Here is a 16,525-nt window from a genome sequence, read left to right as displayed (position 1 = left end):
CAGTTCAAGGCTACAGTGAGCTATAATCATGCCATTGCACTCTAGCCTCCTTGGTGACAGAGTGAGTCCCTGTCTCTTAAAAAAAAAAAAAAAAAAAACTCATTCTCATTGAAAATTTCCTATTAATATAAATTTGCTTTCAGTATGAATCTAGGTATCATATCTGTACCAACCAATACAAGTATAAAATATGATCAGTTTCCTGCAGTAACAAATGCCAGCTTTACAGTGAGAGATTATTTTACTCTTATGTGTGATCTTTCAGAAAATTCCAAACATTACCTACCAAGTATAGGATGATATAAACTGTTTTCCTTACAGATGTTTGGAAAAATATAAGGCAAGTAATATTTCTTAAAATGTGAAAACAAAAATGAAAATCCCCTTTCTTGGTTTTCTTTGTTCTTCCATTCTAAACTTTTTACCTAAAAATAAATTATATAATTAGAATCATTCCAGAAGAAAGAATCTCTTAAAAGGAAGTATTAGCAATTATAAACAAGCTTATAAAAGGTTGCAATACACTGAACTGTTAACACTAAAGATCATGATACATAGCGTAAGGACAAATCTTTTAAATTGGTCTAATGTCAAACAAGTACATTATGCATATTGTTTTTAAAATCCTAGAAGTGTGCTTCAAAAAACTATGAAAATTATATAAAAGTTGGCCCTACTAATGATAAAAATATTAAAGTTCTCTCCCTTTTGTCCCTTCTTGAATAATTCAGCCTAAAAAATCATACAAAATACATAAGCATATGTGGTAGGAGTGTGTGTATGTAAGCAGTAGCAGCAGTCAAGTGCAGATAATCAGAGCCTGAGCACAGGACACAGGGCATCCATAAAGAGGGTACAGCAGAGGCAGCAACCCAGTGGGGACTCACAGTCTGAGAGGGGTGAGGAGGGTGTCCACGAAGTGGGAGAAGTGAGGACAGAAAGAGATACAGTAGTATAATATAGGGTATGAGAAAGACATCCAAGCAGGTGGTTGGCAAAGGCCCAGAATGGGGTAATGGAACCCAATCAAGTTAAGGAGAATGTCTGCAGAGGAGGGCAATTGTGGCAACAGGAGATTGATCATACACAAGGGGGAACTGATTAAATAAGTAAACATACTGAGAATAATATGAGCCACATTTCTCATTGACAGGTAAGAGTTATAAATACGGAAAGGAAAAAACCGGAGTGAACCCTGCGGTTCTAGACTGAAATTTGGAAAATGGGTATGAATTAACATTATGATAGATAGACAGACAGACAGATACATAGACAGACAGATAGGAATATGGATTTGTGTGTGTCTGTGTCTGTGAATACAATTCTTCATTAAAATGAATGACAGCTCCTTAGAGAAGCAGCAGATTTCAGAGAGAGCAAGAAAGGTATGAGATGAGCTTGGAACATCTTGTGGTGCCAGAAAGTACGGAAGTGCTCAAAGATGGAAACAATTCAAAGGTATAGAAGTTAGCTTGAAGGAACTTCCACTAGACAAATTTAGGACAATCTGAGCATCAAAATTAGTAACTGTAGTAAATACTAACACATGAATTCACAGGAATGCATAAATCCATGTTGAGATAAATAAGTAAGTAAATAAATGGGGAGGGGAGAAAGCTTTTTCCTACAGTATGTAGCCAACTCTTGAATGTAGAATTAATGATGGAATTAATATCACCAGTTGGCCAAAAAGTAAAAATAACTCAAATATTCATCAGCTGATGAAGAGATAAACAAAATATTGTATATGTATACAATATAATATTATTCAGCACAATAAACACGAAGTATCGATACATGCTACAACATGGATACACCTTGAAAACATTTGCTAAGTAAAAGAAGCTGGTCAATAAAGACTACATATTGTATGATTCTATTAACATGAAATGTCCAGAACAGGCAAATACATAGAGACAGAAAATCAATTCATGTTTGCCTAGGGCTGGGGATGAAAGGGTTGGGGGTAAGAGGACTGACTCCTAATGGGTATGAGGTTTCTTATTAGCACTAAAATTGCACTGTGATGGTTGTATAACCTTGTGAATATACTTAAAAAACAATGAACTGTATGTTTTAAGTGAGTGAACTGTACAAAATGTGCATCATATCTCAAAAAAGCTGTTTTTAAAAAATTACCATTTGGTAATAACCCTCATAACTACAAAGTCAAAAGCCTTCAATGGATGTTAAAACATGTGTGAAATTTCTATAAGAAAAGGAATATTTAGGTAGCTAAACAGTACTTCCCACAAAATACTTGTTGATTTTCCAGTGCAATACTTACCGATATTACACTGGAAAAGCCTGGCAGACACTACCTTAATCAAAGGATTAAGGCCAACATTGCTCATACATCAGAATTAGCTCAAAATGGACCACAGACCTTAATGTAAAACAAAAAAACTATAAAACTTCAAGAAGAAAACGCAGAATATCTTTGTGACATTTGATTAGGTGAAGATTAGAAGCAATTCCGAAAGTCAGATCCATTAAAAAAGTGGTATAGTGGACTTCATCAAAACAAAAAACTTCTTAAAAAAATGCTATGAAAATGGAAAGATGAGCTACTGGAAGAAAATATTTGCAAAACATACATCTGATTAAGGACTTCTTTCTAAAACATATAAAAAACTTAATAAGACAACCCAATTTAAAAATGGGCAAAAAAAAGTGGACAGACACTTCATCCAAGATATATGGATGAAAAATAAGCACATAAAAAGATATTCAATGTACCATTAGCTGTTAGGGAAATACAAATTAAAACCATAATGAGATACCACTACACATTCACTAAAATGGCTAAAATTACAAATTGACCATACCAATTGTTGGTGAGCATATGAAGCAACTGTATAAGTCTTAACATATTGCTAGTGGAATGTAAAAAGGTACAGTCATTTGGAAAACAGCTTGGTAGTTTCTTAAATAGTCAATATATACCCCTACTATTTGACCCAACCATTCTACTGTTATGCTCACGCAAAAACTTGTTTACCAATATTCATAGCAGTTTTACTTTAAATAGCCAAAAGTTTGAGACCACTCAAATAACCATGAACAAATAACTGGATAAACTAGTGCATCCCCTACAGTGGAATGCTATAAAAGGAGCAAACTACTGACACATACAAGACAGACAATTCTCAAAATAATCAAACTGAAAACAAGACCAAAAAAAGAATGTACCCTATGATTATATTTACATAAAACTATGGAAAATGCAAACTATTCTATAATGACAAAAAACAGATCAATGGATGTCTAAGGATAAAATGATGATGTGGTAATTCAAGGGGATGAATTACAAAGGGATCCAAGGGGCATGGTGGCTCACACCTATAATCACAGCATTTTGCGAGGCTGTGATTCAAGTGGGAAGATCACTTGAGCTTAGGAGTTTGAGACCAGCCTGGGCAACAGAGTGAGACCTTATTGCTCTAAAAAAAAAAAAAAGTTTTAATTAGTCTGGCTCGGTGGTCTGTAGTCCCAGCTACTTGGGAGGCTGAGGTGGCAGGATCACTTGAGCCCAGAAGGTTGAGGCTGCAGTAAGCCATAACTGGGCCACTGTACTCCAGCCTGGGTGACAGAGCAAGACCTTGTCTCAAACAAACAAACAAAAAAGCAAACAAAGATCCAAGAAAATGCCTAGAGGTGATAAATATATACATTATCTTAATTGTGGTAAAGGTTTCACGGATATATACATGTAATAAAATTCATTAAACTGTAAATTTCAAATGTTGCAGTTTATTGTGTATCAATTATAGCTCAATAAATCAGTAAAGCAATATTTTAAATCCATACGAAGTACAAAAGTATTTTTTAAAGAAAAACTAGTAATAACAATGATGATCATAACATCTGCCCACTACAGAACACTTACGGTGTGCTGTGCAATATTTTATTCTAAGCACTTTTCACTATTTAGGCCTCAAACACCAAAATGGTGTTATTTTTATCTCTATTTTACAAATAAGGACACAGAAACAGCAAGTGGTTAAGTAATTTGCCAACGGCCACACTATTAGTAAAATGTGGAATCAGGGTTCAAACTCTGGCAATCTAGTTTAGGGTCCAAATTAACTTTATAATGTTTGTTTCTGAGGTATAAGGAATTTTTGTGTTTGGAGCCGTTACAAGAAATGTGCGAATAAAAGCGTTTTCATCAATCAGGGTATGTACACTTTATATCTAAAGGTGAATAGGTTACCTTGCAAAATACATGCACCTAGAAATTCAAAAGATACAAACAGGTTTAAGTGTAAATTACATTTCTCCAGATCATCCTGCAGCCCGCCTCCCTATTGGCAGATTGATTCCTAAATCAAACAATTTTCAGCTTTTCATTTGAAGTATCACAACTGCTGATTACAAATGAAAGGATTAGAAAATAAGTGCAACTGTCTCACATAAAAAGGTATACACATAAAGAGTCTGCAAAAATGTCCCTCTCTGGATTCCTGAGTGTCATCATCCCTCCAATGATTTGAGAAAGAGATATTAACGTATTTTCAATAGCAAAAACTTGTCACTTCTTCAAAAAAATAAGCAAATATATGCATCTACTATGTGACAGACCTGGAGCAGTTACTGTCTGCTGCTAAGGTTTCCACTACAGATGCAAGAAAAACAAGTCCTTGTACTTTCTGTCTTTTTTATTGTGGCAACCAAGGATGAATAGAGGGATACAGGGAAAACACATGAAGAGAGAATTTTTGTAACTCAGGAATACCCTTGTAGAGTGAAGAGTCTATTTTACCCCAAAGAAGAATCTAAAATTTGAGTTTACATGACAAGTGTAGGAAATATCCCCCACCACCATCACTTGGTTGATTACACTTGTAAAAGCTTAAAAACTAAAGCTAATTAAAAGCAAGCCATTGACCCTTCCCCTCCAACCTCCCTGACAAAAAGAAAACAAGCAAATATCTACTATGACAGAATAATGGTAAGAGAGAGAAAAGGGAATCACCCATATAGGATAGTAAGGAGTGTGATATCAAAGAAGATAACAAGTACCTGAATTACTATGTATTTTAGAAGTGCTTCAAGAAAATAGCTTGTGAGATCTTCTTGCCCTTTATCTCCTGATTGTGGGGGGACAAGAGGAGTGATTTCTTCTATAGTGACTTGAGCTATCCAAAGACAAAAGAATAGTATAGTTACAAAACAAATTTAGTAAAACAATAATATAACCAAATAAACTTTAACTGCAAAATGTGTATGCAATGAAAATTGCTTGAAAACTTTCTAAAGACTGATCCTTGAAATAAATCTTGAGATCATCCCTGATACTTGATCACAACATTAAATTTTATTTATTTATTATTATTATTACTATTATTATCATTATTATTATTTTTGAGATGGAGTCTCACTCTGTTACCCAGGCTGGAGTGCAATGGCACGATCTTGGCTCACTGCAACCTCTACTTCCCAGGTTCAAGCAATTCTCCTGCCTCAGCCTCCCAAGTAGCTGGGATTCCAGGCTCCTGCCACCACACCTAGCTATTTTTTGTACTTTTAGTAGATGAGGTTTCACCATGTTGGCCAGGCTGGTCTCAAATTCCTGATCTCAGGTGATTTGCCCACCTCAGCCTCCCAAAGTGCTAGGATTACAGGTGTGAGCCAACGTGCCTGGCCACAAATTTTAATAATCAGCTGTTTTGTGAACCCTTGATTAAGAGAATGTGACAAAGGGATGGACAGACAAATAACACAGTGATTACAAGTATGTAACATCTCAGCTGAGAAAGAACTTCTGGCAATTTGAAATTCACATGAAGACTGCCATTACAAAAATTCCGTAAGATGACAAACATTTGTAATAATGCAGTTATTTATCAAAGTACCAATCTGTTAACTTACCAAATAAGAAAGTTTTATATTTTTTACTTTTCAGATGTTCAAAAAAATTCATTATAATAAATGCAAATGCAAGAAAGTCAACCCACAACTAGCTGAACTCTCTTAAATATTTCCTAAGCTGAACAATTAGTACCTGGTAAACACATGTAGGTCCCTAAACCTGACTCTCAGTAAATATCAACCAACAAGCTCACAACAGAAGTAGATTTCAGTTCTTAAATAATATATGGTATGTTATTCTGCCACTCATTTTTAAAAATTATTCTTTAAAAATACAAAATTTAGGCCGGGCGCAGTGGCTCATGCCTATAATCCCAGCACTTTGGGAGGCCGAGGCAGGTGGATCATCTGAGGTCAGGAGTTTGAGACCAGCCTGGCCAACATGGTGAAACTCCATCTCTACTAAAAATACAAAAAATTAGCCTGGCGTAGTGGCATGTGCCTGTAATCTCAGCTACTGTGGAGCACGAGAATTGCTTGAACTGGGAGGGGGAGGTTGCAGTGAGTCGAGATTGCGCCACTGTACTCCAGCCTGGGCTACAGAGTGAGACTCTTGTCTCAAAAAAAAAAAAAAGAAAAGAAAAGAAAAAGAAAGTACAAACTTTATCATCTGTACTCTGGACTTCCTGGACCACTGTCATCATATAGAAGAACACACTTTATGAAAGCTTTATTTTGTGAAGCTATAAAAATCCCCTTAAAACCCACTCTTCCCATAAATATGTCTTAGTCTCCGCTGGGGAGTATACAGAGATTCCATATTTTCCACATCTTATAGACTAAAAAGCAAAACTTCTATTCTCAAAAAGAGAAGGGGCAGAAGTCAGTCACAAATGTATTTAAAATGAATAATAATTATTTTTAAAGCCATCCGCAAAAACACTGATGAAAGAGTGGGTGTGGTGGTATGCATCTGTAGTCCCAGCTACTCAGGAAGGCTGAGGCTGGAGGACTGCCTGAGCCCAAGAGTTCAAGGCTACAGTGCATTATGATCGCACCTGTGAAAAGCCACGGCACTCTAATCTGGGCAACACAGCTTTGAGACCTTACCTCTTAAAAAAAAAGTGATGAAAGAAAACCTCTCTATAAAGAGAGGCAGAAGAAAAAATGCTTATAGAACATCTGTTAAGTAAACCAGACATAGTGGCTGACACCTGTGATCCCAACATTTTGGGAGGTCAAGGTGGGAGGACTGCTTGACTTTAAGAGTTTAAGGCCAGCCAGGCAACATAGCAAGACCCCATATCTCTACAAAAAATTTTAAAATGAGCCAGGTGTGGTGGGTGGCATGCGCCTGTCGTCCCAGTTATTGACCTGAGCCCAAGAGTCTGAGGTCACAGTGAGCCGATCATGGGAGTGCACTACAGCATAGGCAACAATAGCCCAAGCTACTAGGGAGGCTGAGGCCGAAGAATTGTTTGAACCCAGGAGGTGGAGGTTGCGTGGAGGTTGCAGTGAGCCAAGGCCACGCCACTGCACTCCAGCCTGGGTGATAGATTGACATTCTGTCTCAAAAAAAAAAAAAAAAAAAAAAAGGAATATTAGAAAAAATTAAGGTAAAAAGCACAAAGACTTACTAATGAATGAAAGCAAAAATTAAACATCACTGAAATTATAAATTTTTAAATAGCACTACTATTTATGAAAATTTATAAAAATTCAATTTACATATAACATTCTCACAGTCATATCTAATGGACAAAATAAAACACACTTGTACTTCAATGTACATCCAATTAACTCCAGGATACAAGGTGATATGTAATAGTAATTAATGAAAAATATTAAATGATCTGTATTAACCACAGGTTTTTGATGCTTACACCTCTGAAGCCTTACTGATTCTAGAGAGAATATGTCCTTCCCAGGGCTAGCCAGTTCCTAGAGACACTAAGTGACTAGCCTGTGAGCATGCCTTTCATATTCAAACCAAGCAATCCAGAGCCCACACCCCTACCACCTCCTCTACACTCACATTCAGGGTGACTACTCCTTTGCCCTAATTACAAAAGGACTGGGTACTAGACAACTAGGGACAATTCTTATGCCCTAGAGCCCACTGGAATTATTCAAACTAGCTAATCCTAAACTTGCTTAACCTGGGTTGCCTGTTTCTTGCCACAGAAATCATAATAAAGACTCTTGCCCATGTTTTTCCTGGTTCCCTCTGCCTCCTGACCAACTCTGGTGCTTCTCCACGTAGCCCTTGTGGCATGGCATGCCCCTTCCGCTTGGGAACTGTGAGTAACAAACTATTATTTCAACAGCTTTCTTGATCTGTTGACTTCACGATACCTGAATAATAATAAAAGCTATGTTTTAAAACATTGCCTTGGATTACCCAGTTAATTAATGCACAGACATTTGAAAAAATACACTAAGAGACTACATAAAAGCTTAAACATACTGACAGGTAACATCCCATGAATCTTACTTTCTTGAAGGTTGAGTGGAGGATTAATGAGATTATCTAAAGTTCGAGGTCCATGTTCAGACTGTGGTGCTGAAAATCCAGGGATTAAGCATGAAAACATCCAGAGCTGTTCTTTGCTACAGTTATTCTGAAGAGCTTGCAACCACAGTAAGAAAAGACGAACACCTTCTCGCCTAATCTAAAATAAAATAAAATGAAAATAGACAATATTTTTATTTATAATGGAAATACTTCCCTCCTTTGAAAAACAAAGTTCTCTAGATGATGATTACAGAATGATACTTTCAAAAGGCAGGGTAGGGAAGGAAGGGGAAGTTGAGGAGGAGGAGAGAGACAAGACATACCAATAGCATCTATTGAAATCATTATTTGGAAATACAAATGCATGGATTTTTAACAAGTATAGAATGAATCTGTTCTCTAAAGGCATCAGGTAATTTTTATTCTATAATTTCTATTTATAAAAATTAGAAAATCATTTCCTTCTTGTCTACTTCCCTCCTTGCCTACCTCCCATCACCACCAGTCTAATCCAAGAAGCAAGAAGAGAGAGAACAATGACTGTTAGTAGTGAGAATGAGTTTGGTAAAAGGAGGAATGGTTATGGGGATCCCGGCACATTGCGAATTCAATGTTCTTGCCCCTGAAAAGTTCTGAAATTATTAAAATTATTAAGTTAAAATAAAATGATTTAAATTATTTAAATAAAATTATTTAAAACCTCTCTGAAATTATCTCATTTCCTTATTATTTGATTCTAAGCTCCAAGATAGCAACTTTGTTCTACTCTATTAAAGCACCTAAAACAATACCCTGTACACAGAAGACAATAAATATTTTAATTGATTAATGAACATTCTCTCAGCATAAGAACAGTAAAAGAGAAATAGAGGAAAATTCAATCTCTGATAAGTAAAACACTCATTCTTCCACTACGTAATCTCACTGATAGCTTTGGAAATTACCTAATCAGAGCTTGTTCGTGGCCACTGTCAAAGGTATTCAACTGCTGTCACTTTCATGGTTTGGACAGATAACAGGAGAAAAGCTACAGGAAGGCTTATTCCTTTGTACTTTTATACTCAAGCCATGAAGTCAAAAGCCCCTGTAATAATGTTACTTTACCTAACCTACAGCAAGATATTTTCGGGATGGGCAGCTTCTCTTATCACAGTACAATGACATAATGAAAAAGAAACAACAACGTTTATATATATATATACGTATGTATGTATCTCCCCTACTTCCCTCTGCATCTAATAGTGGCTATGGTGGAATGAAGAATAATCTGTCGAATGACTAAATAATGTTTTTCTTCTGGGGACCATAAAGAGGAAAGATTGCTGGTGAATGAGTCCACTGAGTGGCAAAGTACAACAATTTTTCAATGTCCCCAGTCAACCTAGAATGGTTTGTCAAACAAACTCTTGCTTTTTTTTTTAGATATAGTCTCACTCTGCCACCCAGGCTGGAGTGCAGTGGCATGATCTCAGCTCACTGCAACCTCCGCCTCCAGGGTTCAAGCAATTCTCCTGCCTCAGCTGCCCAAGTAGCTGTGAGTACAGGTGCGTGCCACCACGCCTAGCTAATTTTTGTATTTTTAGTAGAGACAGGGTTTCACCATGTTGGCCAGGCTGGTCTCGAACTCCTGGCTTCAAGTGATCCACCCACCTCAGCCTCCCAAAGTGCAAGGATTACAGGAGTGAGCCACCACACCTGGCCTCTTGCTACATTTTAAGTGAATTCACTTCAATTAAATAAACTGAAGACAATTCAAAGATCTTTAGGAAAAAGTTTAGGTATGAAAAGTGTTAACAGGTGGCATGTATGTTCTACTCAGTATTTTTAAAGTCATAGAAAATAAACATAGTTGTACCTTTAAGGAGTTTCCTGTGTGAAGTAGTTTCTTTAAAATCAATCCTAAAAAGAAAACATGATTTTAAATATTCACATCTTATCTATTTGTAAATGTCAGAGTTCTCGGTCAGACTTGAAAACACTTTTAAGTAAGTCCTTGGCAACCTCCAAATTATTCTTGGTGACCTTTATATCCTTCTGGCCATACTTGGGATCAGAAGGGCATATAAAAAGAATCACCTTTTCAACACATGCTTTATTGCAATTAAACATGATTTTTTTAAATTAACAAAACCTAGGCCCGAAATTGCATTTAACACAACAATCTATTATAAATCTCTTATTTAGACTAAGAATAAAATACTTTATCACTATCCAAATGAAATCCACTGTAGAAAATATTCATTTAGTTAACCATATGAACATCCTTAACTGTAATATTTCCTAATCAATATTTCCATTATACTAACTTTCTAAGTTTCACAAAGTCATTAATTTTTTTTTCTTCTCAATCATGAAATATTTCAAACCTACAATAAAATACTGAAAATAACATGAACAAACCTGCAGAGGTCCACCATTCAGTATGAATAAATCTACACGTAGTTCCATGTTTGTTTCACTTACCTGCATTATCTCCAATGTTTTACTTTACTGTACAGGTATCACTGAGGCCCAAATCATATTGTTCCTTTCTTCCCCAGAGGAAATCATTATCCAGGCTTTGGTATTAATCATTTCCAAAAATATTTTTATATTATTACTACACATTTATAAATCCATAAAAAATAATATAAAACTGTTTCATACAAGCCATTTATTTTTTAAAAGTCATTTATAAGTTACTTTTCACATACAACATTAGCTTAACAAATTTATCTATACTTATCAATGTAGCTCTAGTTAATACATCTTAAGAAGTGCATACTATTCCACTGTCTGAACATACCAAAATTTATTTATCATCTTTATATTAAGACATTTGGTTTGTTTTCAGAGTTTTGCTATTCCAAGAGTACCATAATAAATAGTTCTTGTTCATGATTCCCTGTACACACCTGAGTTTCCCTGAGGTATATAAATAGGAATAAAATTACTTTCAGCTATACCAAATATTAGATAATTCTCTCCAAAGGAGTTGTGACAATTAACAGTACTACCAGCAGTATATGGGAGGGCTCTAGTACCATATTGCTGGCAGCACAAAACATTGACAGATGCTCTAATATTTGATAATCTGATGTATGTTAACTATCTTAATATTGCTTTCATTTGATATTTCCTAGCGACACTGAACATCTTTTAATTTGGCCATTCAAGGTTTCCCTATTTTATCCTTTGTACAATTTTCAATTTAGTTGTCCTTTTTTTCCCCCTCAAAGAGATGGGGTCTTGTTCTGTTGTTCAGGCTGGAGAATAGCAGTGTAATCGTAGATCACTGCAGCCTCAAATTCCTGGGTTCAGGTGATCCTCCCACCTCAGCCTCCTGAGTAGCTGGGACTACAGATGTGCACCACCAGGTCTGGCTAATTTTTGTACTTTTTGTAGAGGGCCTCATTATCTTGCCGAGGCTGATCTGGAACTCCTGGCCTCAAGTGATCCTCCCACCTTGGCCTCCCAAAGTGCTGGGATTACAGGTGTGGGCCACTACACCTGGCTTTCTTCGTATATGTATATATATATATATATATATATATATATATACACACACACACACACACACACACACACACACATATATATATATATATGAGAGGAGTTCCTTCTGTATTACTACTTCTGGGTCTATTTCTATGAATTGAAAATATATTATCCCAAACAATTCAATCAAGTTTTTGGTGGGTGGGGAGGTGGTATCTTCTGATGTAGATAAGTTTTAAATTTTTTTTTTTTTTTTTTGAGACAGGTTCTCACTCTGTCACCCAGGCTAGAGTGCAGTGGCATGATCATGGCTCATTGCAGCCTTGACCTCCTGAGCTCAAGTAATCCTCTTGCCTCAGCCCCCAGATAGATAGCTTGGACTAAAGGCACATGCCACCATGCTTGGATGATAATTTTTGTATTTTTTGTAGAGATGGGGTTTTGTTATGTTGCCCAGGCTGGTCTCAAATTCCTGAGCTCAAGTGATCTGCCCACCTTGGCATCCCAAAGTGCTGAGATTACAGGCATAAGACACCATGCCTGGCCTTAAATTTTAATATAATCAATTTGCCAATGTTTTTCTTTCTTACGTGTTCTTTCTTTGTCTAAAGAAATCCTTCCCTACATTAAAATTATAAACCAAATATTCACTTCAAAAAGTTTTTATGTGTTGCTTTTCACATGTAGGTCCTGAAATCTATCAGAAATGTATTTCCTTGTGGGTGGAAGAGAATTTGGTTTTTCGCAAATGGAAAACCAAGTATAGTACTATTTTGGGTTTTATGATGCTCAAATGAACTAAAATGCCATCTCAATCATATTTCAAGCTTCCATACATAAGCTTAGGTCTTTGGCTCATCTCCATGTTCCTTTTCATTCACCCACTTATCCATCCCTACATCAGTAACAGTGCCTTTGTTAGTATAACTTTATAATTTATCTTGTTATCAGGCATGAAAATAGCCACAACAACACCCTCTTGGTCCAACTTGTTATTCTTCCAAATTGCTTTGGCTTTTATTTTACATATAAACTTTAAGATAAATTTGTTAGGCTATTAAAAATCCCTATAGGAATGTTAAGAATTGTTATATGTGTGTGTATATATATATTTGATATACATGATATATATTTGATATAATGGTATATATATTTAATACTGATAAATATTAATGTGTGACATTAATATTTATATATATACTTAACAAATTCATTTGTTTGAGACAGGTTCTTGCTCTGTCACCCAGGCTGGACTGCAGTGGCACAATCACGGTTCACTGCAGCCTCGGCCTCTTTGTCTCAAGTTATCCTCTCACCTCCCCAGTAGCTGGGAACACAGACACACACTACCACACCCAGCTAATTTTTCTATTTTTTTTTTGTAGAGTTGGGGTACTGCCATGTTACCCAGGCTGGTCTCAAACTCCTTGGCTCAGGTGATCCACCCACCTTGGCCTCTCAAAGTGCTGGGATTACAGGCGTGAGCCACTGCACCCAGTCAAAAATTATTGTCTTACATGTGCATCAAATATGCTGAAAGGTAATGCTATAGTAGTTCCGAAGCTGTTGGATTAGGGAACTCTACTAATGGAAAAACAAATTTAGATGAGTTTGCTATGAGAACTGGAGACACAGATGGCATATTTGGACCAGTTAAAAACCCCTGGAGTTATTCAAAACAATATAGAGAAAAGAGGAAGTAGAATCTCCACTTTGAGAATGAAGATTCAGACTGGCTGATAACTGGAGGAAGCTCAGGTGGGAGTGCAGTTGCCGTATTGGCATTTACACGCTATGCGGCTTTAGGATCACAGGAGGACTGATCAGAAATCCTGCTGCCTACTGTGGGCTTGTTGGTTTCAAACCAAGCTGTGGCTTAGTTTTCCATCATGGTCACATTTCCCCGGAGAATTCGATGGATGTGCAAGGACTCTTAACCAGACATGTGGATGATGCAGCAATTGTCTTAAGTGTACTAGCTGGACACGACCCTAAGGATTCTACTACAGTACAGGATCCTGTTAAACCATTCATGCTTCCCAGTTTGACAAATGTGAGCAAACTATGTATAGGAATTCCAAAGGAATATCTTGTACTGGAATTATCAAGTGAAGAACAGTCTCTTTGGTCCAAAGCTGCTGACCTCTTTGAGTCTGAGGGGGCCAAAGTAACTGAAGTATCCTTTTCTCACATCACTTATTCAATTGTCTGCTACCATCTATTGTGCATATCAGAAGCAGTATTGAGTATAGCAAGATCTGATGGGCTACAATATGGTCACAGATGTGACACTGATGTGTCTACTGAAGCCATGGCTGCTGCAAACAGATGAGAAGGGTTCAATGATTTTGTAAGAGGAAGAATTCTCTCACGAAATGTTTTCTTGTTAACATAAAAATACGAAAATTATTTCATCAAAGCACAGAAAGTGAGATGTCTCATTGCTAATGATTTTGTGAATGCTTTTAACTCTGGAGTACGCTAACTCCCACACCACCTTGAGTGACGCAGTACCATACTTGGAGTTCATCAAAGAAGACCACAGAACAGGAAGTGCCCAGGATGATATTTTCACACAACCTGTAAATATGGCAGGACTGCCAGCAGTGAGTATCCCTGTTGTACTCTCAAACCAAGGGTTGCCAATAGGACTGCAGTTTAGTGGACATGCATTTTGTGACTAGCAGCTTCTTATAGTAGCCAAATGGTTTGAAAAACAAGTTTCCTGTTACTCAACTTCAAGAACTTATGGATGATTGTTCATCAATCCTTGAAAATGAAAAGTTAGTCTCTGTCTCTCTAATACAGTAGGGATAAATATATCATGCAAATTTTTAAAAAACTGTTGCCTTTACACTATCAAGTTTATCTCCTATGAATATTGCACAAAATTCCATTTATTCATTCAAGTCCTTTCTTGTTCTTCAATGATCACATAATTGCCATACATTAATTTAATAATTTTTATTGAATACCATATTGAAAACTAAATTTAATATTTTAAATGACTCTAGAATAAACATTCATTCCAAGCACACTGGAACATTCTTCAAGAGAGCCTATACTCTGGGCCACAAAACATCTCAATAACTTTAAGATTAAAATCATGCAAAAATATTTTTTCTGATGACAAAGGAATTAAGTTATAAATCAAAAAGGAAAAAAATTGTGGAAACATCAAATATTTGAAGAGCTTAAAAATAATAACACTCTTAAATAAGTTATGGGTTGAAGAAGAAATAAAAAAGACATGAAAAAATATTTTCAATTGAACGAAAATGAAAACACAACATACTAAAATTTATGGGACGGATTTAAGGCAAAGCTTAGAGGGAAATTTATAGTTTTAAATATCTATTAGAAAAGAAGAAATCTATCAGATTAATATTCTATGGTTACATCTTAAAAAACTAGAAACAGGGCCAGGCACGGTGATTCACACCTGTAATCCCAGCACTTTGGGAGGCTGACGCGGGTGGATCATGAGGTCAGGAGACCGAGACCATCCTGGCCAACATGGTGAAACCCTAATTTTTGTAAAAATACAAAAATTAGCCAGATGTGGTGGCATGTACCTGTAGTCCCAGTTACTGAGGAGACTGAGGCAGGAGAATCGCCCGAACCCAGGAGGCAGACGTTGCAGTGAGCCAAGAGAGCATCACAACAGTATAGTAAATTAAACCCAAAGCAAGCAGAATTTCTCTTTTTAATTTTGTTGTTGTTGTTGTTGTTGAGACAGGGTATCATTTTTTTACTCAGGCTAAAGTGCAGTGGCATGATCTTTGCTCACTGCAGCCTTGACCTCATCAAGTTCAGATGATCTTCCCAAATCAGCCTCCCAAGGAGGTGGGACTATAGGAAGGAGTCACCATGTCTGGATAATTTTTGTATTTTTTTCTGAGGTGGGGTTTCACCATGTTGCCCAGGCTGGTCTCAAACTCCTATGCTCAAGCGATTCACCTGCCTCAGGCTCTCAAAGTGCTGGGATTACAGGCATGAGTCACCACATCTGTCCTTATTTTCATGTTTTAGAGATTGTGTCTCGTTCTGTCACCCAAATTGGAGTGTAGCAGTATGATCATAGCTTACTGCAGCCCTGAATTTCTGGACTTACGTGATCCTCCTGCCTCAGCCTCCTGAGTAGCAGGGATTACAGGCACATGCCAACAAGTGAGGCTAACTTAAAAAAATTTTTTTTTTGTCTTTAAAGACAGAGTCTCACTATGTTGCTCAAGCTGGTCTCAAACTCCTGGCTTCAAGTGATCATTCTGTTTCAGCCTCTGCCAAGGGCTGAGATGACAGGCATTGGGCATCAGGCTTGCCACAGAATGTTTTATAAAAAATAAAAGAGGTCGAGTATGATGGCTCACACTTGTAATCCCAGCACTTTGGGAGGTTAGGATAGGAGGACTGCTTGAAGCTGAAGGTTTGAGAACAGCCTGGGCAACAAAGCAAGACCCTGTCTCTAAAAAAATAATTTTAAAAAGTGAGCCGGGCCTGGTGGTGTGCACCTGTGGTCCCAGCTACTTAAAAGGCTAAGTGGGGGGATGGTTTAAGCCCATTTCAAGGCTTCGGTGAACCATGATCAATCATGGCACTGCACTTTAGCCTGGGTGACAGAATAAGATCCTGTCTCTTAAAAATAATAATAATAATAAATACAGTACTACAAAAAATAAGTAGGTTGGGTGCAGTTGCTCATGTCTTTAATCCCAGCAC

At 36.9% G+C, this 16,525-nt stretch overlaps 1 protein-coding gene, 1 non-coding gene and 1 pseudogene across 7 annotated transcripts in view; 2 read left to right on the top strand and 1 right to left on the bottom strand.

Moving 5' to 3' along the window:
- The window catches only part of RALGAPA1 (Ral GTPase activating protein catalytic subunit alpha 1), a 280,919-nt gene that overhangs the window by 222,485 nt on the left and 41,909 nt on the right, over positions 1-16,525 (bottom strand). For all 6 annotated transcript variants that reach the window (XR_002725793.2, XM_023189633.3, XM_023189637.2 and 3 more), the window contains exons 5-8: positions 10,185-10,228; positions 8,309-8,486; positions 5,026-5,141; positions 287-425 (exon numbers count right to left, since the gene is read on the bottom strand). Coding sequence is in view for 5 of the 6 variants with exons in the window: in XM_023189633.3 (XP_023045401.1) it covers positions 287-425; positions 5,026-5,141; positions 8,309-8,486; positions 10,185-10,228 (477 nt within the window). In the remaining variant the exon portion in view is untranslated. The remainder of the gene's footprint in view (positions 1-286; positions 426-5,025; positions 5,142-8,308; positions 8,487-10,184; positions 10,229-16,525) is intronic.
- Positions 4,563-4,708, top strand: LOC111524499. The gene has a single exon (XR_002725803.1). It is a non-coding gene; the product is annotated as a small nucleolar RNA SNORA31 (small nucleolar RNA).
- LOC111524461 lies at positions 10,277-14,617 on the top strand (annotated as a pseudogene).

This window comes from Piliocolobus tephrosceles, chromosome 6 (genome assembly GCF_002776525.5).
Source record: "Piliocolobus tephrosceles isolate RC106 chromosome 6, ASM277652v3, whole genome shotgun sequence".
Taxonomy (NCBI): Eukaryota; Metazoa; Chordata; class Mammalia; order Primates; family Cercopithecidae; genus Piliocolobus; species Piliocolobus tephrosceles.
The sequence above is the reverse complement of the archived record's forward strand: the minus strand, read 5'-3'. Positions and strand labels throughout refer to the sequence as shown.